Source organism: Calidris pugnax, unplaced genomic scaffold (assembly GCF_001431845.1).
Source record: "Calidris pugnax isolate Ruff unplaced genomic scaffold, ASM143184v1 scaffold75, whole genome shotgun sequence".
In the NCBI taxonomy this organism is placed as follows: Eukaryota; Metazoa; Chordata; class Aves; order Charadriiformes; family Scolopacidae; genus Calidris; species Calidris pugnax.
In genome coordinates, this window is record NW_015090908.1 from 1,513,752 (window position 1) to 1,533,977 (window position 20,226).

At 45.6% G+C, this 20,226-nt stretch overlaps 1 protein-coding gene across 1 annotated transcript in view; it reads left to right on the plus strand.

Moving 5' to 3' along the window:
• HDAC4 (histone deacetylase 4) overlaps nucleotides 1-20,226 on the plus strand; it is a 283,789-nt gene that overhangs the window by 184,231 nt on the left and 79,332 nt on the right. The window contains exons 12-13 of the mRNA XM_014949239.1: nucleotides 10,980-11,237; nucleotides 12,167-12,353. Coding sequence (XP_014804725.1) covers nucleotides 10,980-11,237; nucleotides 12,167-12,353 — 445 coding nt within the window. The remainder of the gene's footprint in view (nucleotides 1-10,979; nucleotides 11,238-12,166; nucleotides 12,354-20,226) is intronic.

Below are 20,226 nucleotides of genomic sequence, written 5' to 3' on the forward strand. Positions count from 1 at the left end.
GAAAGGGTTCTCAGGCATTGGAATGGGCTGCCCAGGGAGGGGGTTGAGGCACCATCCCTGGAGGTATTCAAAAGACAGGTTGATGTAGTGCTGGGAGGTCTGGTTTAGTGATGATGCTCCTTGTTTGTTGTGTGGGTGTCTATTTTTGTCAGTGAGGTTGACGGTTGGACAAGATGATCTTTGAGGTCCCTTCCAACCTAGAAGATTCTGTGATTCTGTGATTCCAACATGGGCTCTGAAGTCCTTGATCTGCCACTGTCGGCAGCAAGTTGGGGGTTGCTTGGACACAGCAAAGCGTGTCTGTCCTTCATCCCCTTTGGGAGCTGATGGCACCGCGAGCGAGTCCCCTGGGGTCACCGCAAGGCTCTGCATGGAAAGGGAGGGTTCCAGCCCTGCACATCTTGCTCTTCGTGTTGTCACCTGGTGGTGATATTGGCATTTGCTTCAAGGAGAAGAAAAACACACACACACACACAAACCACACAACGCCTCCCGAAAATGGGGACAAAAGAGACATGCATGAGTGAAAAGTGCTTTGAAGGGAGCTCCAGGAGAGCTGGGGAGGGACTCTTTGTCAGGGAGTGCAGTGACAGGACAAGGGGGAACGGTTTTAAATTGGAAGAGGGGAGATTGAGATGAGATACCAGAAAGAAATTTTTTACTATGAGGGTGGTGAGACACTGGAACAGGTTGCCCAGAGAAGCTGTGGCTGCCCCATCCCTGGAGGGGTTCAAGGCCAGGCTGGATGGGGCTTGGAGCAACCTGGGCTGGTGGAAGGTGTCCTTGCCCATGGCCGCAGGGTTGAAACTGGATGATCTTGAAGGTCCCTTCCAACTCTAACCATTCTATGATTCTATGAGTGACCGTGCACACAGACTTGCTAATATTTGCAGAGCACTTGTGCACTCTGGTGTTTCCACTGCAAAATCCTACGTGGAAATCAACAACTCTTTTCTCCAGAGCCAGGGTTGGAGACATTAAATGAGATTCTGGATAAGATGGCGAATCGCTTCTTGCTAATTGAGCTCTGTGCAACCTTCGATGGGAAGTGAGGCACGTGCCCTAAAACAGTAAATACTGAACAGTCCTGAAAATCAAAAGCTATACGTTAACGTAGGTGCATGGGAGCACTGGCCTGAAATTCCACGGGCAACGTGTGTTCATATTTTCCACCTTTTTGCCTCTTTAATGCTCAGACCTCGGGGATGGGTTTTTCCAGTGGCTGGAGGGAGGGAGGCTTGTTTGCCCGTATGATCAGTACATACAGCAATCCCAACATTTTCTTCAGCAGATCCCAGTCTCTTTTCAGATGCAAATTTTAGTCTTTTTTTTACATGAGAGAGAGGAGCTGTTGAGAAGCTCGTGGTTCTCTGTGGCGTTTTGGAAGTCAGCATTTGGAGGGTGTATTTTTGTCATGACGGCGAGGAGGGTGAAGTAGGACACTGTTCTCGGGGTATGTGCTGGGGCTCCGGGTATTCTGGGTTAAAAATGTTAAGCTTTTCAGCATGGTAGGTTTTGAAGCAGCAATTTCTAAAGAGAAAATACGCCAGTGAGGCTTCTGTAAATTCTATGCCAGAAAACTCAACTTTTTACCTTTCTTTTTGGCTGTAGTCCCCTGGGTGTATAATTCACGAAGCCTTACTAGAACAGATAATCTCCCTTTTAGCCCCAAATTGTGCTGTTAAGCAGATTAACGCTGAGCTTCTGTGGTCAAATTATGGGTGTTCTGAGTAAACCCCTTTCTTAGCACACTCTGGGCAGGGAGGGGCTTTCTCCTGCTGTGGCATATAAATGGCAATGTATATACGCCAGCCTGCCGTGTCTCCACTTGTCCGGGGCACAGGCATTGATGGGGTGGGTACCTTTTTATTAATACCTAGAATTCAACTTTGCTGTTTCCTCCTTGTTTTTTTCTTGTTTGGAACATGTTCAGTGTTTAGCCTCAAGTAGTAGCTTTTCCTATGTGATGTTTAATTTGTAATATTAGAAAAATGCAGAGTAGGAGGTGGCCTTGCACGGCGTTCAGGTGGGACTGTTGCCCTTTGAACACTCTTCGGGAAGCACCCAGGACATAAATTGGGATATAACAAGTATACGTTCTAAGTATTTAAAAAGGTGTGTGGAAAACCTCCTTCAGCGTTTCTGCGCAGTGTCTCGGTATCACCTGATATCATCGAGCCCATAACTCCAAGGATTTGGGAGAGGGGGGGGACGGGAATGAAAACAGCTTCACAGAATCACAGAATTTTCTAGGTTGGAAGGGACCTTAAAGATCATCTTGTCCAACCGTCAACCTGACTGACAAAAATAGACACCCACACAACAAACAAGGAGCATCATCACTAAACCAGACCTCCCAGCACTACATCAACCCGTCTTTTGAACACCTCCAGGGATGGGGCCTCAACCCCCTCCCTGGGCAGCCCATTCCAATGCCTGAGAACCCTTTCAGTGAAAAAATTTTTCCTAATATCCAGCCTGAACCTCCCCTGGCACAACTTGAGGCCATTTCCTCTTGTCCTGTCACCTGTGACTTGAGAGAAGAGACCGACCCCCACCTCTCTACACCCTCCTTTCAGGGAGTTGGAGAGAGCAATAAGGTCTCCCCTCAGCCTCCTCTTCTCCAGGCTGAACACCCCCAGCTCCCTCAGCCTCTCCTCATAAGACTTATTCTCCAGACCCCTCACCATCTTTGTCGCCCTTCTCTGGACCCGCTCCAGCACCTCAATGTCTTTTTTATGGTAGGGGGCCCAAAACTGGACACAGTACTCAAGGTGAGGCCTCACCAGTGCCCAGGACAGGGGTACTCGTACTGGTGCCAAGGTGTTTTCTTCTTGCTCCCCCTCCTTTTCGCCTCCAGGTGGTCCCTGTTCTTTGATTATTGCAGTTGGGTCGTTGCCACTCATCTAGACACAGAGGCCAGTCAGTGTTCTGATGATGTTTCCAGCACCTGGGTTGCCTCAGACAGTTATTTTTTTCCTGCTGTCTCATCACTTCAGGGTCAAAAAAAAAAAAAAAAAGAACCCAAGAGGTTTTTCTTTGCTGCAGAAGGCTTTGCCAGCTCCCTACGTGGGGCTGTGCCAACTCACTCTCTCCCCCTTGTCCCTGATCATCTCCTGTTTCTTTTTAGCCTTTAAAAGTTAAAAATTAGGCTTTCCCTGCCCTACCTCATGTGGGGAGAGCCATATCAGTAGCCAGAAGAGCAGGGCTTGTGTTATCACTTCCTGTTATCTCTCTTTTTTCTTGTTTTTACCAAAGCTGTGTTTTCAGCTATCCGGAATCGTTCTAGTTTTTCCCCAAATTTGTCCTTGATCTCCAGAGGGGGGAGAGGGATGGTTCTGCTCGCTTCTGCACAGCATGGCGTGGCCAGGGCTGAGCCAGTCTGTTGTCCTCCCTTGCTTCCTGGCTTCCTCTGGTCAGCAGGACATGCTGTGCCACCCCACCAATGCTTTTGTCCCCCCAAAACACTCTCCAAGGGGGCACAGGACTCTGTATGGTGGATGTTACCAGCACAGCAGAAGCTGAGGCTAGCTGGGTCCCAGTTGGGACCTTCTCCTACCCCACCCCATTCCCAAAACAGGGAAGTCACTCCACCCCACTGGGCATGATCTGCACTTCCAGAGAAGGGCGACAAAGATGGTGAGGGGTCTGGAGAATAAGTCTTATGAGGAGAGGCTGAGGGGGCTGGGGTTATTCAGCCTGGAGAAGAGGAGGCTGAGGGGAGACCTTCTTGCTCTCTCCAACTCCCTGAAAGGAGGGTGTAGAGAGGTGGGGGGCGGTCTCTTCTCTCAAGTCACAGGCGACAGGACAAGAGGAAATGGCCTCAAGTTGCGCCAGGGGGGGTTCAGGCTGGATATAAAAAAAAATTTTTTCTCTGAAAGGGTTATCAGACACTGGAATGGGCTGCCCAGGGGGGTGGTTGATGCCCCATCCCTGGAGGGGTTCAAAAGACGGGTTGATGTAGTGCTGGGAGGTATGGGTTAGTGATGATGCTCCTTGTTTGTTGTGTGGGTGTCTATTTTTGTCAGTGAGGTTGACAGTTGGACAAGATGATCTTTAAGGTCCCTTCCAACCTAGAAGATTCTGTGATTCTGTAATTCTCCACAGTAGTGCTGTCTTGCCCACCTCATCCCTATCTGCACGAAGTTTTGACTAGCTGTACTTACCTGGCAAAGAGGAATGGGGTTTTGGCGTGTTGTCAAGTGTGATCTCTGAGTCTCTACTACCTGTAGGTAACCCTGGGTGGGTTATATGGAAATGTGATGGTCTCTCCTAAAGTTTGAAGGCGCGTGTGGTTATGTTTTCAGCCCGTGCACTTTGATGCACACCACTCTGTCCAGCAACACTGAATTCTCTAAAGGACATGACTAAGGTATCCTCTCCACCAGAGATGCCCTTTCCCAGAAGACTGTTAATAATCTTATATTTTAAAGCACTCCCCTCAGTCATGCAAACTTGTTCTCTACTTTCAGTAACCATTACCATGATGAGCAACGGTGGAGGAATGCCATATTCCTATGTTGGACTCCTAAGCTGAAAGTTGTCTTGAGAATAGATCTGTCTCAAGTTTTACTTAGAGTCATGCCCAGCTTTAATCTCTGGTAGCCTTTGATAACGGAGGTTATCTGTCATGTTCAATGTTGAAGGAGACTTGTCCTTTTGATTGTACAGAACAAGAAGTTCCAGCCAGCAGGAGCAGGGCAGTGATGGTGCCTCTGGACTGGGCACTGGTGAGGCCTCACCTCGAGGGCTGGGTTCAGTTCTGGGCCCCTCACCACAAGAAGGACATGGAGGTGCTGGAGCATGTCCAGAGGAGAGCCACCAAGCTGGGGAGGGGTCTGGAGAACAAGTCCTACGAGGAGAGGCTGAGGGAACTGGGCATGTTGAGTTTGGAGAAGAGGAGGCTGAGGGGAGACCTCCTTGCCCTCTACAGCTCCCTGAAAGGAGGGTGGAGAGAGGTGGGGGCTGGCCTCTTCTCCCAAGGGACTAATGACAGGAGCAGAGGGAATGGTCTGAAGTTGGGGCAGGGGAGGTTTAGATGAGATCTTGGGAAGAATGACTTTCCTGAGAGGGTGGTCAGGCCCTGGAACAGCCTGCCCAGGGAGGTGGTGGAGTCACCAACGCTGGAGGTGTTTAAGAACCGTGTAGAGGTGGCACTTCAGGGCATGCTCTAGTGCCTGAGATTGTTGGGTTGGGTTTTTTGTGTGTGTGTGTGTATGGTTGGACTCAATGATCTCAAAGGTCCCTTCCAACCATGAAGATTCTGTTTCTTTTTGTAACTGTTTGTCATCGTTGGAGAAGGATTCAGAGATGCACAACTTCATCAGAGTTGGTCTTTCCAGATAGGATACCCTTCCTGTCTCCCAGTGCTATGGAAGTTCTTCAGCTCTGCTTCTGTTTCCTGAGGAGCTCTTCAGCCACCTTTCAGAATCACACACGTCCCTGTGCTACTCATTGCCTAAAAAAAAAAGTGCATTAGTTATATCCTTCTAGGAGCTTCTCAAGCTTTTTTCTGTTGGGGACTCTTCATTACAATGTGATGAGTAACCAGACATTTGTAGTCTATTTAGCAGTATCTTAAAAGGTTTTGGTGTCCTAGGAACATATCACTACAGAGAAGGTATCATGAAGCAGTAGATATGTTGTGGCTGGTAGACATAGCAGATGCCTGCTGACCTGAAATTTTACTAGCAAAGAAACACAGCCACTTTTTTCCTTATGAAGCATTTAGGAGAAAAATTATGAATTATTTGTTTTTCCTTGTACTGGGACCTGATACCCCTATGATTTTATTTTTTTTTCTTTCTGTTGTTTATATGTCAAAGAAGCAGATAAGAAATTTCGCGAGCTGTGTCAAGTCTTTTAAAAATGCTTGTGACTAGAGATGTGTAGTTTCTTCCACAATGAAATAGTTAACTGTCCAAAGCTAGAGAGGCAGTGCCTTTAATAATGTTTTATGGTAGCAGTTTGTGATAGCCTGAGGTGACTGTGTTTGAAAATAGAGGAGTAACCTCATTGCAAAGGATGCTAGAGAGCTAATTAAGGGAAGGAGGAAGTTATTTATGGTGGGTTGTGTAATTGTTTAGTATTTTATATATATTCGTAAGCATTTTCAATGCTGTCTTAACTTTGATTACCGTAGACTTTTTTAAATTACATGAGCACATGTTCATAAAATTGCAAAAATTGAAGATTTTTAGGGAGTTTTAATGGGCCTAGGGTGCACATACTCATGCATTATATAGAATATGTTTATAACAACGTGCTTTCTTTGCAAAATTGCCCTTCAAGAAGAATAGGGTTGCAGTAGCTAAAACAAGTGACATACCAAGATATTCACTTTGTATTAAGAGAGCGAACTGAATGTCCTTGTCATTTACCACTTGATCTTTCAACCTTCATTGTAATATTTTACACGTGTTTTTCATTTAATTCTTACATTTTTTATGGAGTTGGAATAATTTAAAACTTCAATGGAATTACGCTGCTTCTCATTTCCATTAGATTTGACAATGACATTGTAAGTTATTTTCTCAGCAATTACCTTGCGTAGTTCGTAAGTTCAAAAGGTATTAAGTTCAAAGCTTGGGACCTTCGATCCAAGCAGAAAAAAAAAATAATTTATGATGATTTAATTATCTTTAAAACAGATTATATTTATCAAGCCTAAGAGAACTTAATAGATGGAAGAACTACCTTCAGCTTGACATGGTTTAGTTATTCAATATGTATTACAAGCAATGAAACTGGGGGGTTGGGGATGGAGAATCCTGGAGAAGTTTTGATCACTGAACCTTTTAGGTTGGCAGGAACCTCATGAGATCATTTAGTCCAATGTCCCTGCTTGAGCAGGGTCAGCTAGGGCAGGTTTCCTAAAACCATATGCAATTGGGTTTTGAGTGCCTCCGAGGATGGAGACTCCACAGCCTCTCTGAGCAATTTCTCCAGAGAGTGTTCAAGTGTTTGACGGCCCTTACAGTAAAAAATAATGTGTTTTCTTGTGGTCAGAAGAAATTTCATGTGTTATAATGTGTGTCCATGGCCTCTTGTCCCTTCACCTGTGAGTGCAACTCATCAGGCCCCATGGATTTGTGTATGTCCTTGTTTTTTTAAGTGCTCTATAAACCTGGTGATCCTCCACCAAGGGTAAGTCTTCCTTGCTCCAGACTTCACATCTGATCTCAGGGATTCCTGAACTTCTTACTAGTAAAGAAGGCATAAGTGCTAGGGCCTTTTCTATGTCATTTGTCACCAGGTCCCTTCCTCTATTCAGCAGTGGGCCAGTGATTTCCCTAGTCTTCCTCTTTTCTTTTTTGATGCCCTTCATATCCCTCGCTAGATTCAACTCTAGGTTGACTTTGGCTTTCTTAAGACTGTCCATACAAGATCAGATAGCAACTCTCTACTCCTCTTGGATCACCTGTCCTGTTTCTAACTCTTGTACGCCGCTTTTTTTATACCTTGAGTTCAGTTAGAAACTCTCTGCTTATCCATGAAGGCCTTCTGCATGCTGTTCTTGATTTCTTACTTGTTGGGATGGATCTTTCTTGAGCTTGTAGAATCCTTGAGTATCAGCCACCTTTCTTGGACCCCTCTGATCTCCAGGGCTGTATCCCATGAGACTCTTCCAAACAAATCCCTGAAGAGGCCAAAGTTTGCTCTCCTGAAACCCAGGGATGTGGTACTGCTTGTTGCCCTGTTCCCTCCTCTTTGGATCTTTGACTCTACCATCTCAAAGTCACTGCAGCCAATGTGACTCTCTCTGTGACTTCCTCATCCCTGAGTAGTGCTTCCTTGTGTGTAAGTGTGAGGTCCAGGAGAGCACCTTCCTTGTTGACACCTTGATCATGTGTGTCTGCTCATCATCGATGCACTCAAATGTCCTAGATTACTTGAGCCCTGCTGTGTTGTCCTTCCAGCAGATAGCAGTCCCTCATGAATAAAGATAAAGTCTCAGATAAAGTCCCCCACGAAGACCAGGACCTGTGAAAGTGAGGCTTCTTCTGATGTTTGGATAAGACCTCATCTAATTCTACCTGATCAGGAGGTCTACAGCAGTCTACCACTACAAGAGCACTCATCTTGTCTGTCCACTGATCTTAACATTTAAGCTCTCTTTAAGACTGACTCCAGATCCATATCATGGCTCTGAGCTCCTTCCATTCCTGCACCTCCCTCCCATAAAGGGCAACTTTTCCTCCTTCCAGCCTGTCCTTCCTAAAAAGCCTGTATCCCTTCACCACAGCACTCCAGTAATGTGAGGTACTTCACCACGTATTCATGACCCCAGGGAGGTCATAGCCCTGTAACTGTGCGCAGACTTCTCCTCCTCCTCTTTGGCCCCCATGTTGCATGCAGTAGTGTGAAGGCATTGGGTGCAGAGATGCACCCAAGTGTGCCGGTTCCCCAGGACGGGCTTGAGAACTTCCCCATCGCACTATTGTGTAGGCACCTCCTTCTTTACATGCCTGTGCTCAAAGGGATGCCACTTCAGCTCTTTTTTTGTTGATTGCTGTGTCCTTTCTGCTCACACCCCCTCAAGTCCTTGGCCTGTCTGCCTTGTCCCCGGCTTCCCTAGCTGCTTAGGATCATAGAATCATCTAGGTTGGAAGTGACCTTCAAGATCATCTAGTCCAACCATCAACCTAAGTCTTACAAAAAAGCCATCACTAAACCATGTCCCCCAGCACCACGTCAACCTGTCTTTTAAACACCTCCAGGGATGGTGCCTCAACCCCTTTCCTGAGCAGCCCATTCCAAGGCTTCCAGGGCTCCAACCCTTTCCGTGAAGAAATTTTTCCTAATATCCAACCTGAACCTCCCCTGGGGCAACTTGAGGCCGTTTCGTCTTGTCCCATCACCTATGACTTGAGAGAAGAGACCGACCCCCCCTGGCTACACCCTCCTTTCAGGGAGTTGGAGAGAGTGAGAAGGTCTCCCCTCAGCCTCCTCTTCTCCAGGCTGAACACCCCCAGCTCCCTCAGCCTCTCCTCACAAGACTTGTGCTCCAGACCCCTCACCATCTTTGTCGCCCTTCTCTGGACCCGCTCCAGCCCCTCAATGTCTTTTTTTGTGGTGAGGGGCCCAAAACTGGACACAGCCCTCGAGGTGGGGCCTCACCGGTGCCCACAATCACCTCCCAAGTCCTCCTCCCCACGGTGTTCCTGACACAGGCCAGGATGCTGGTGGCCTTCGTGGCCTTCACACCACTCGTGACCAGCCACCAACTGGATTTAACTCCATTCTCCACCACTCTCTGGGCCCAGCCCTCCAGCCAGTTTTTAACCCAGCGGCCAGTCCTCCCATCCAAGCCATGGGCAGCCAGTTTCTCCAGGAGGATGCTGTGGGAGACTATATCAAAGGCCTTGCTAATGTCCAGGGTTTTTGAGGAACTGCTCCCTCCCCTGTTTCTAGTTTGAAGCGCTGACTACCAGCTCGACCATGCCTGTTGGCAAAGGTACCTTTTCCCTGTTTAGTCAGGTGGATCTCATCTCTTCCAAGAAATTTGAACCTCAAAGATGGTTCCCCGGTTGTAGAAACCAAAGCCCTTTTGGCAACAGCAGCCAGTTGTTGATCAGAACAAAAATATCATCTCCTGCCCCGTATTTGAGGGAGAGATGGATGCACCCTGCATCTCTACTGAGGGGGTTGTGTGAACCCCAGAGGGTCTTGCCTTCAACTTCTAGGCAAGATAATGCCCTTCTGCGTGTCTGAAACGCCGTAATCCACTAAGTGCTGGAGGCCACTAAGGCCTGGTCCTTGCAACGCTCCATTTTTAACAGCTTTGAGCCCCAGTTACTTGAGGTCCTCTGCTGTAGTTATGAGCAACCCCTTGCTGTCCTTGCTGTGATACTTGGAGGCGATGAATCCTTTAGGTTACCTTTGTTAGCCTAAATCTGATTTGTATAGGTTTGCTTACACGATACGGCGGAGCCTCTCTTCCTACATTTAGGGAAGAAAGACTTAGCTTCAGATTTGAGCCACTGTTCTTTAAAGAACAAGTTACTTAAAAGTAGTCACTCCGGCTGCACGTGTTCAATAAACGTGTTTTGATTTAGCTTTATTAGATTTAAAATCAATATTGCTTTTCATACCAATGACCTAATCCCCATTAAAGCTCTGCCCTGACAACTTTCAAAGTCGAGCAGTTGCTTTATAAGCCTATGAAATGGGTAAAGCCTGAGCTCTTTTAAAGAAAGGAAATTGATTTATTTACCTACGCTGGATTTAAAAACAGTTCACGTACTACTTTATTTTTTTGTTCCAAATAAAAAATCATAAGCAGTCTGAGATGGAGAACTGTGAATTTTATCTCGGCAATGAACTTTCAAAAAGTCAGAGCCTGTGTGAATTACAGTGAAAATTATATTGTTCCCTTTGTTTGTGCAGCCACATTCAGAGAAGTTTCTTACCTCTATGATTCGAATGACACTCTCCGTGCAGTTTGCTTCTCTACAGATGCTGGAAGTTGAGTGTCCTCAGTTTCCTCTTAACTAACTTCATAACAGTGCGAGTTTTGGAGGAGTCTTTATGAGAGCCTCTCACTTTACAGATGCAATTCAGAGGGTGATTCAAGAAGCTGGGGAAACAAGGTAGCAGAAACTGGCTTGGAGAGTTTGTGTCTCTCTTACTTTTTTTCAGAATTTAATTGCCAAACATATTGATGGTTGTTGTGCTTCTCCTCTGTGGGTTTGTGAATGGGTTAGCACCCATCGGGATGCAGGCGCAAGAGGCTCTTATTTCTTTGGAGAGAAAATCAAGTGGAAAATCATTACTTGGGACACGGGGTTTCGTAGCACTTAATGCCAAGGTTAACCTGACCTTTCCCTTGAGTGGTTGTTTTGGACTTTTAGCTTATAAAATAAAAGCTATAATTCACAATTGCTCTTTCCGTGAAGCCGGTTCTTTGAGGATAAGAGTGAACTTTACCTGTGATGAGTTACATTTTCTTTATCAGTTAACCTCTGGGCTGTTTGCAGATTATATCCAAACCCAACGAACCGGCTCGCCAGCATGAAAGCCACCCTGAGGAGACAGAAGAAGAGTTAAGGGAACACCAAGCCCTTTTGGAGGAGCCGTACAACGACCGAGTCGCAAGCCAAAAGGAGGCCCCAGGGCTGGCCAACATGGTGCAAGTCAAGCAAGAGCCCATCGAGAGCGATGAGGAAGAAGCAGAACCTCAGCAGGAGCTGGAGTCCGGGCAGAGGCAGGCTGAGCAGGAGCTGCTCTTCCGTCAGGTGAGCTCACAAAATACCAAGTTTGGGACTTGGTTCTTTGTCGAAGATGGTTTGGTTCCTGGTAGTTACCTCACACTACTCTAAGGGGGAGAAGGTGAGGGGAACCAGGCTGAGCAGGAGCTGCTCTTCCGTCAGGTGAGCTCCCAAAATACCAAGTTTGGGACTTGGTTTCTTTGTCGAAGATGGTTTGGTTCCTGGTAGTCACCTCATACTACTCTAAGGGGGAGAAGGTGAGGGGAACCAGGTCTGGAGGATTTGCTGTGTAACCAAACCCGCAGGTAAGAGCAGTACCACCCCTCCCTGGAGTCACTGTGTCAGCTCTGAGGTCCCAGGGAGGAGAATCTGGATCACCTGCACAAAACACAGTCAATGTATTTACTGAGCCACTTTCTGTTTGAGTCTTTGGGAAGGCAAAGTGTGTCTTCACATTTTTTGAGCACTAAATGCTATCAAATATAGTAGATTTTAGTAATTTAGAGGTTTTAGAATAGGAGAGTTTATCTTGGTTTTATGTTTTACAACAAATTGACTGCCCCGGAGAAGGGCTGGAAAAGGGAACGTGGGATGGGGTTCCTTCTTCAGACTTGGAGATCCCAGAGGTTGCAGCTGTACTCACTTTTGAGGGTAAACACCCACGGATTGTGGATCGCAAGTGATCAATCCAGTAACAAGGTAACATAGCGTAATCTTTCAAATTACGTGGCAGGCTCCCAAAAGCTGCCTGTTGTGGTGGCAGTAACAAACACAAAAAAAACAGCTGTGGTTTGGACATACTCTAGAGCTTTGCTCTAGAATTGGGCACATCTTCATTCGCTGCAGGTGTGCGTGTCCATTCATTTCTCAGAGAAAGGAGTCCAAGGCTGCGAACCTTCAAAATCCTTAAAAACCGACTTTTCAGCAACTACCTGCTTTATTTTTTTCCCCTGCAGCAAGCCCTTCTGTTGGAGCAGCAACGCATTCACCAGCTGAGAAACTACCAGGCATCTCTGGAGGCAGCTGGCATGCCCGTCTCCTTTGGAGGCCATCGACCTCTGTCCCGTGCACAGTCCTCACCTGCCTCGGCCACCTTCCCCATGTCTGTCCAGGAGCCACCCACTAAGCCAAGGTTCACAACAGGTAATCATGGAATCATACTATGGTTAGAGTTGGAAGGGACCTTCAAGATCATGGAGTTCCAACCCCCCTGCCCTGGGCAGGGACACCTCCCACCAGACCAGGTTGCTCCAAGCCCCAGCCAGCCTGGCCTTGAACCCCTCCAGGGATGGGGCAGCCACAGCTTCTCTGGGCAACGGACCACATCTTTCCAAATTATTCATCTATTCATAGGCACACAGACATATGTTTGTGTGTACGTGCACACACATTTATAGAAACATGAATTTATAAAATAATATACACTTTTACATTATCATTTTCAGAAAAGCAAAGGGAGAGAGAAACTTGATGAATCTTTCCCCAAGAGGAGAGGCTTTTAAATGAGTCAGTTTCCTCCACGTAGGGCAGTTCTGTGAATCAGTGGGGAAAGGAGGTGACATCCTGGGACACAAATGTCAAGGTGTCTCTCACCCACTGCACTGAGTTGGCTACAGACTTGTGAGCAGTTTCTCTCTCTTCTCAGTGGAAGACTGAAGAAAGAGAAAACAAAACTCCTCTGACCCTTGAACTGGGCAGTATTTCTGAATGTTGCTAACCACTGGAGCAGTCTTTAGTTTGTTTTATGCAATGAGGTAAAGCAAAAGACTGCTTTTTTTCCCTAGAAGTACGTGAAGCCTTATCCACCTTAGGGAGGCAGCATCTCACACCAGGGCTGCCTTTCTATCTCAAGGTGTAACTAGCAAAATTATAGAATCATAGAATGGTTTGGGTTGGAAGGGACCTTCAAGATCATCCAGTTCCAACCCCTCTGCCATGGGCAGGGACACCTCCCACCAGCCCAGGTTGCTCCAAGCCCCATCCAGCCTGGCCTTGAACCCCTCCAGGGATGGGGCAGCCGCAGCTTCTCTGGGCAACCTGTTCCAGTGTTTTGGGACACTGGAGGTGTCACTTAGGTGATAGGGCTGTGGTTACTGTTTTGCCTTTTCTGCCCTGTCCCTGCAAAGCCATCTGTTTGAGGTCTGTGCCTCAGCTGTGTTTTGTGGGCTCTCTACCATCCTGTCTTCTCCGAGGAGAAGATTCGGTCGTTTTACACCCTGTCGTCCTGCTTGTCCCTTCCCCGAAGGCACAGACACCCTACAGCCCAGACAGAAAATAACCTGCAAAAATCAATAGAAGCACAGAGGAGTGCTTTAATTATGTATCTCCAGAAAAAAAAAAAAAAATAAAAAAAAAATATAGAATGAGTCATAGGCTGTGGCAAAGCTGATTTAGATGCAAGGCAGAGGGAGGTAATGTTATTGAAAAAGGACAGCGTGCCAGATGCCGTATCTCTTGGCTGTATTTTCTGCACCTTCTCCAGTCCCTGCTCAGTCTCATGCCATAATTTATCCACCCCCAGCTCTGTGCCAGCCTGCCCCTCCTTCTGAAAGGCAGTCTCTGCCCAGCAGTCTGTGCCTATGGGTTAGGAAAAGGGAGGTGAGTTGATTATTTCCAGTTGCCAGAGTGCAGAAACAAGCTGAAGAGTGGTTTCTTTTACCTGTTGGTTTCCCTTTCTCAAAGGAAAATCGAGCGCAGGTCTGCATTGGTCTACAAAGCATGCAAAAAAGGTGTTAAATCTCCCCACAAAGGTTAAAGGTGAAAAATAATTACTCTTCCTGAATCCTGACAACCAACCTTTTTCTTCAACCAAAATCCTTTCTGTCTATTCAGTAGCCTAGTAACAGATGAAAGTTAATTTACGTGCAACTTTTTTTTGGGTGATTAGACAGGATTGTTTTGAAGTCTGCCTTCTTCCCCCAAATGTCAAGCTCTGTTTTGTCAATGAACATTTTGCAACGTGATGTGTGCTCCAGGAAAAGGAAGGGGAAAAAAAAATTAATCCAGAACACCCAAATAAGAGCAGCTCATGATTTTGTTTCTCTTTTCCATTTATTCTTATTTAACCCACACTTTTTTGCATCTTTAAAATGAGTCCTGTGAATCAGGTTTATTTTCAGACACTGGTATAGTAATTTATTTCCAGTTGCCAGAGTGCAGAAACAAGCTGAAGAGTGGTTTCTTACCTGTTGGTTTCCCTTTCTCAAAGGAAAATTGAGCTCAGATCTGCATTGGTCTACAAAGCCTGCAAAAAAGGTGTTAAATCTCCCCACAAAGGTTAAAGGTGAAAAATAATTACTCTTCCTGAATCCTGACAACCAACCTTTTTCTTCAACCAAAATCCTTTCTGTCTATTCAGTAGCCTAGTAACAGATGAAAGTTAATTTACGTGCAACTTTTTTTTGGGTGATTAGACAGGATTGTTTTGAAGTCTGCCTTCTTCCCCCAAATGTCAAGCTCTGTTTTGTCAATGAACATTTTGCAACGTGATGTGTGCTCCAGGAAAAGGAAGGGGAAAAAAAAATTAATCCAGAACACCCAAATAAGAGCAGCTCATGATTTTGTTTCTCTTTTCCATTTATTCTTATTTAACCCACACTTTTTTGCATCTTTAAAATGAGTCCTGTGAATCAGGTTTATTTTCAGACACTGGTATAGTAATAGTGATATGTTAAATATGACTTTGTTCTTCACCTGCTGCCTGCAGGGTGGGAAGAACATGCAATCAGCTCTGTAAAAACCCTAGTAGTATCTCATTTTTGCAAGTCAGCCCTTGAAGTCTCTATTTGTTGTTAATATTGAAACCTTAAGTTTCAGCAAAGCTGCACTTCTAGTGTGATTGGTTATAGCAAGATTATTCTAGATTTTGGCTTTTGCCAAGGATGCAAATCCCCTGGCCCATGGTCAAACCAGATGAAACCTGAGCATCTAAGACACTTAGATCCAAACGTTCGTCCTTTAAAAAAAAAAAAGGAAGCCTGGCCCTACTTTTAGAGATTATTCATTCCTTCTGTTTTTTCCCTTCTCCTTCTCCAGTGTTTAAGTTGTCTTGTCAATCATCCGCAAGGCTTTGAACATACAATAATATTTCCTACCAGAGGATATAAGTTTGACTCAGATATGCGCCTCTAAGTTTCATTTAGAATTACAGGTAACAGTAGGAATGCACATTTGAGAATTGTGCTGCTTTGAAAAGACACATTATGATTTATTTGCCTTGGAGGCAGGGTTTAAAAAAAAAAAAAAAAAAAAAAAAGTGGCTTAAAATAGGAGGTGGAATATCACATTGCTTTTATATATCACTGCACAATCCAGCGCAATGATATGAAGAATGCTTAATGTATGTCACCTGTTAAATATCCTTCTCACAGCATTGGTCCACGTTAAGACTGCAAGGGCTGTATTTTTTAGATTGCCTTCTAAAAAAAAACCCTCCTCTACAACTCCCTGAGAGGAGGGTGTAGAGAGGTGGGGGTCGGTCTCTTCTCTCAAGTCACAGGCGACAGGACGAGAGGAAATGGCCTCAAGTTACACCAGGGGAGGTTCAGGCTGGATATTAGGAAAAATTTTTTCACTGAAAGGGTTAAGCCTTAAGGCCTCACCTTGCGTACTGTGTCCAGTTTTGGGCCCCCTACCATAAAAAAGACGTTGAGGGGCTGGAGCGGGTCCAGAGAAGGGCGACAAAGATGGTGAGGGGTCTGGAGCACAAGTCTTGTGAGGAGAGGCTGAGGGAACTGGGGTTATTCAGCCTGGAGAAGAGGAGGCTGAGGGGAGACCTTATTGCTCTCTCCAACTCCCTGAAAGGAGGGTGTAGAGAGGTGGGGGTCGGTCTCTTCTCTCAAGTCACAGGCGACAGGACGAGAGGAAATGGCCTCAAGTTACACCAGGGGAGGTTCAGGCTGGATATTAGGAAAATTTTTTCACTGAAAGGGTTCTCAGCCCTTGGAATGGGCTGCCCAGGGAGGTGGTTGAGGCCCCATCCCTGGAGGTGTTCAAAAGCCGGGTTGATGTAGTGCTGGGAGGTCTGGTTTAGTGATGATGCTCCTTGTTTGTTGTGTGGGTGTCTATTTTTGTCAGTGAGGTTGACGGTTGGACAAGATGATCTTTAAGGTCCCTTCCAACCTAGAAGATTCTGTGATTCTGTGATTCTAGCTCGGGCAGTTCTCTACATTTATGCTAGGTGAAAGGAGGAGGAAAACCATCCTAAAACGTTTTCGAGGGAGAAAGTGGTTTTGGGCATCCGCTGGCACTAATAAAGGTGCAAAGCATCGAAGTTAGTCCCTCAACTTCCGTGAAAGTCCTGCCTTTTATGTGAGGTGGAGGACTGGTTTAATTAGCCTATCTACTACTAGTTTAATGAGTCACTGTCTGCTTAACAGTGTCGGGAAAAGAAGAGCCTGCAACTCTATGGCATGTAGGTAGGAGAGGAATTTCAGCTGTTGAGCACGTGTGTGTGAGTTGGGTTGCTGATGTTTTCTTGAAGTTGTCCGTGGTGTGTCGGAGATTGTGTCTGGGGAGGTGGATACTAAAGCTTAATCACTAGGATTGAACTGTTCTTTGAAAGGCAGGAAATTAAAGTCTTGGGTATTTTTCAAAGCAAGCAAGCAGGGCCGGAGTGCACCGGGCTTCTTTTTCCCTAGGAAAATCCCATCTGTGTGCTAAGTGAACTGCTTTGAAAGATCGGTTCTGTCGTGATCACGTCCTTTGGATTTCAGAGAAATTCAGATTTGAATTGTTGTGATCATTTTGTGAGAGGGCTGGAAAAAACAAACCTTGTTCAATGGCCCTAATGAAGCCAACCGTGATCATTCTGACACAAATGTGGCTCTCGGGAGATCAGCTATTATTGTTGTGATTGTTCATCACTTTCATGTTTGGGATGTTATACAGAAAATGCTACTGCTTCCTCTGGACAGAGCTAGGACCAGACAGCTGGAAATTCTGGGGTTTATGTATAATTTATTTTCCTGTCTCTCTCAGTGACCAATACCTGAGACTTCAAAGGTATAGGGAAAGAACAACATAATACACCTCTCAAACATGAGGCGCATTACTCCACATGAAAGTGAAAACAGTGCCCTTCCTGACTTCTTCAAGCAATCAGTTTTATGTCCCGAAGCATGACATTTAATTTTCCTTCCTACTAGCATATAAAAGAAAGCTAGTCCTTGAACTTGTCCTCGCTAGCACAAGTAGCCCCCTTGACTTTAATGAATACTTCTGCATGCACTGTTCTACACACTTGAATAAGACTTCTCAGGTTAGGCCATTAATTTGCATAGCCCCAATTATCCAGTCTTTGATCTCCTGTAAAAATGGTTCCACAAATTATTCTGATGGTTCTGCATTAAAGTATTTTTCGTTCCTGATGAAGGCATTTATTCTCTCCTGTGCAGAGCAATATAATTATCTGAACCTCAAATCACATGTTTGTTCTGCCAAGAAAAGCAAGTCGGTTATGCTTTAGTGCTGACCTTTTAAAATTATTCTTCTCTTGTCTTAAAGACTATTGCTTCCAGCACCACTTAATTTAACTTGTAATGGCCAGTGTAGTTTCGTATTTTAAGCTTAAGTTGCCAGACTTTCCTTTGTGTGTGTGTCTTCATCTGAGTGTCCCCAACCACAGGAAGGAATTTGGAACAAAACCCTTCTTTCCAGTGGTTTATTTTTTTTAAAAAGAGAAATGTTGAGTGACGTGTGATTCCAGTATGGAATGGCTTCATTGAGACGCTGCTCTTAGCACTGAATCACTGGGAAAGGGAAAACTTTATAAGTCAACCAAATTCTGTAAGCCCCTCTGTAGTCTCCATGAATAAATAGAGACAAGTAGGCATCCTGTCACTCCCTTTTCTCGAAACTTTTTCTTTAACCCCTCCCTCTGTCAACATTAAATAAGCTCAGCTACCAAAATCCACTGTAGATGTACGCGTGTTTTTCAAACGTGAAGCTTTTCAGTGCTTGGTGATGCAGATGAGGAGGAGCTGGTTTGTGTGGCCAGGGATCTCGCCCCCAGCTCCCTCTACTTGGTCTCTCTTAGCTGGTACCAAGGAAGGGGAGCTGATAAATACCACTGCCTACTTCTGAGCTCACAGGACAAGACAGAGGAGGAAGGGAAGACTACAAAATCAATGCATAAAGCTGTTTTTTCATTCACGTTTCTCTTTAGTTTCAGCTGAAAACATCAATTTGTTGGCTTCAGCAGCTTGTTGGCCAAGAGTTGTTGGCTGAAACAACAATCCAGGTTACCCAGGAACGAAGTGGAGACGTTCAATCTGGCTAGACCGACCCCCACCTCTTTACACCCTCCTTTCAGGGAGTTGGAGAGAGCAATAAGGTCTCCCCTCAGCCTCCTCTTCTCCAGGCTGAATAACCCCAGCTCCCTCAGCCTCTCCTCATAAGACTTGTGCTCCAGACCCCTCACCAGCCAGGAAGGAATTTGGAACAAAACCCTTCTTTCCAGTGGTTTATTTTTTTTAAAAAGAGAAATGTTGAGTGACGTGTGATTACAGTATGGAATGGCTTCATTGAGACGCTGCTCTTAGCACTGAATCACTGGGAAAGGGAAAACTTTATAAGTCAACCAAATTCTGTAAGCCCCTCTGTAGTCTCCATGAATAAATAGAGACAAGTAGGCATCCTGTCACTCCCTTTTCTCGAAACTTTTTCTTTAACCCCTCCCTCTGTCAACATGGAATAAGCTCAATACCAAAATCCACTGTAGATGTACACATGTTTTTCAAACTTGAAGCTTTTCAGTGCTTGGTGATGCAGATGAGGAGGAGCTGGTTTGTGTGGCCAGGGATCTCGCCCCCAGCTCCCTCTACTTGGTCTCTCTTAGCTGGTACCAAGGAAGGGGAGCTGATAAATACCACTGCCTACTTCTGAGCTCACAGGACAAGACAGAGGAGGAAGGGAAGACTACAAAATCAATGCATAAAGCTGTTTTTTCATTCACGTTTCTCTTTAGTTTCAGCTGAAAACATCAATTTGTTGGCTTCAGCAGCTTGTTGGCCAAGAGTTGTTGGCTGAAACAACAATCCAGGTTACCCAGGAACAAAGTGGAGATGTTTAATCTGGCTAGGCATTGCTTTACCTATGTATCTAGAGTTGCATCATGACAGTTTTTCAGGAATTGCTATTTAAAACTTAAAGGCTTGGGGAAAACACCCTTTGAAAAGAAACTTGCAACACAGATTCACATATCGACTGTTTAAGTGGTCTTAGACCCCTTCCAACTTTGTAGTGCCTTCAGTATAATTCACTGCCAGGTTGTGCCCAGCTCCCAGGTAGCAAAAAGATCTGTTAGAGCATCAGTGTTAAGCATCATCTGGGAATCCAGGAGGTGAGCAAGAAAAGGCTGCTTACAATGTACAGCTTGAAAATGCTTGGGTTTTTCCACAAACTGCTGAAAGTACTGCATGAACTAGCTTCAGATTTATCTCCAGGTTGGAGCGTCCTCTACAAATGCAGTGCAGATTCACTTCTTAGCTTTCACAGAATCACAGAATCTTCTAGGTTGGAAGGGACCTTAAAGATCATCTACCCCCAGCTCCCTCTGTTTGCTCTCTCTCAGCTGGTACCAAGGAAGGGGAGCTGATAAATGCCACTGCCTACTTCTGAGCTCACAGGACAAGACAAAGGAGGAAGGGAAGACTATAAAATCAATGCATAAAGCTGTTTTTTCATTCGCGTTTCTCTTTAGTTTCAGCTGAAAACATCAATTTGTTGGCTTCAGCAGCTTGTTGGCCAAGAGTTGTTGGCTGAAACAACAATCCAGGTTACCCAGGAACGAAGTGGAGACGTTCAATCTGGCTAGACCGACCCCCACCTCTTTACACCCTCCTTTCAGGGAGTTGGAGAGAGCAATAAGGTCTCCCCTCAGCCTCCTCTTCTCCAGGCTGAATAACCCCAGCTCCCTCAGCCTCTCCTCATAAGACTTGTGCTCCAGACCCCTCACCAGCTTTGTCGCCCTTCTCTGGACCCGCTCCAGCACCTCAATGTCTTTTTTATGGTAGGG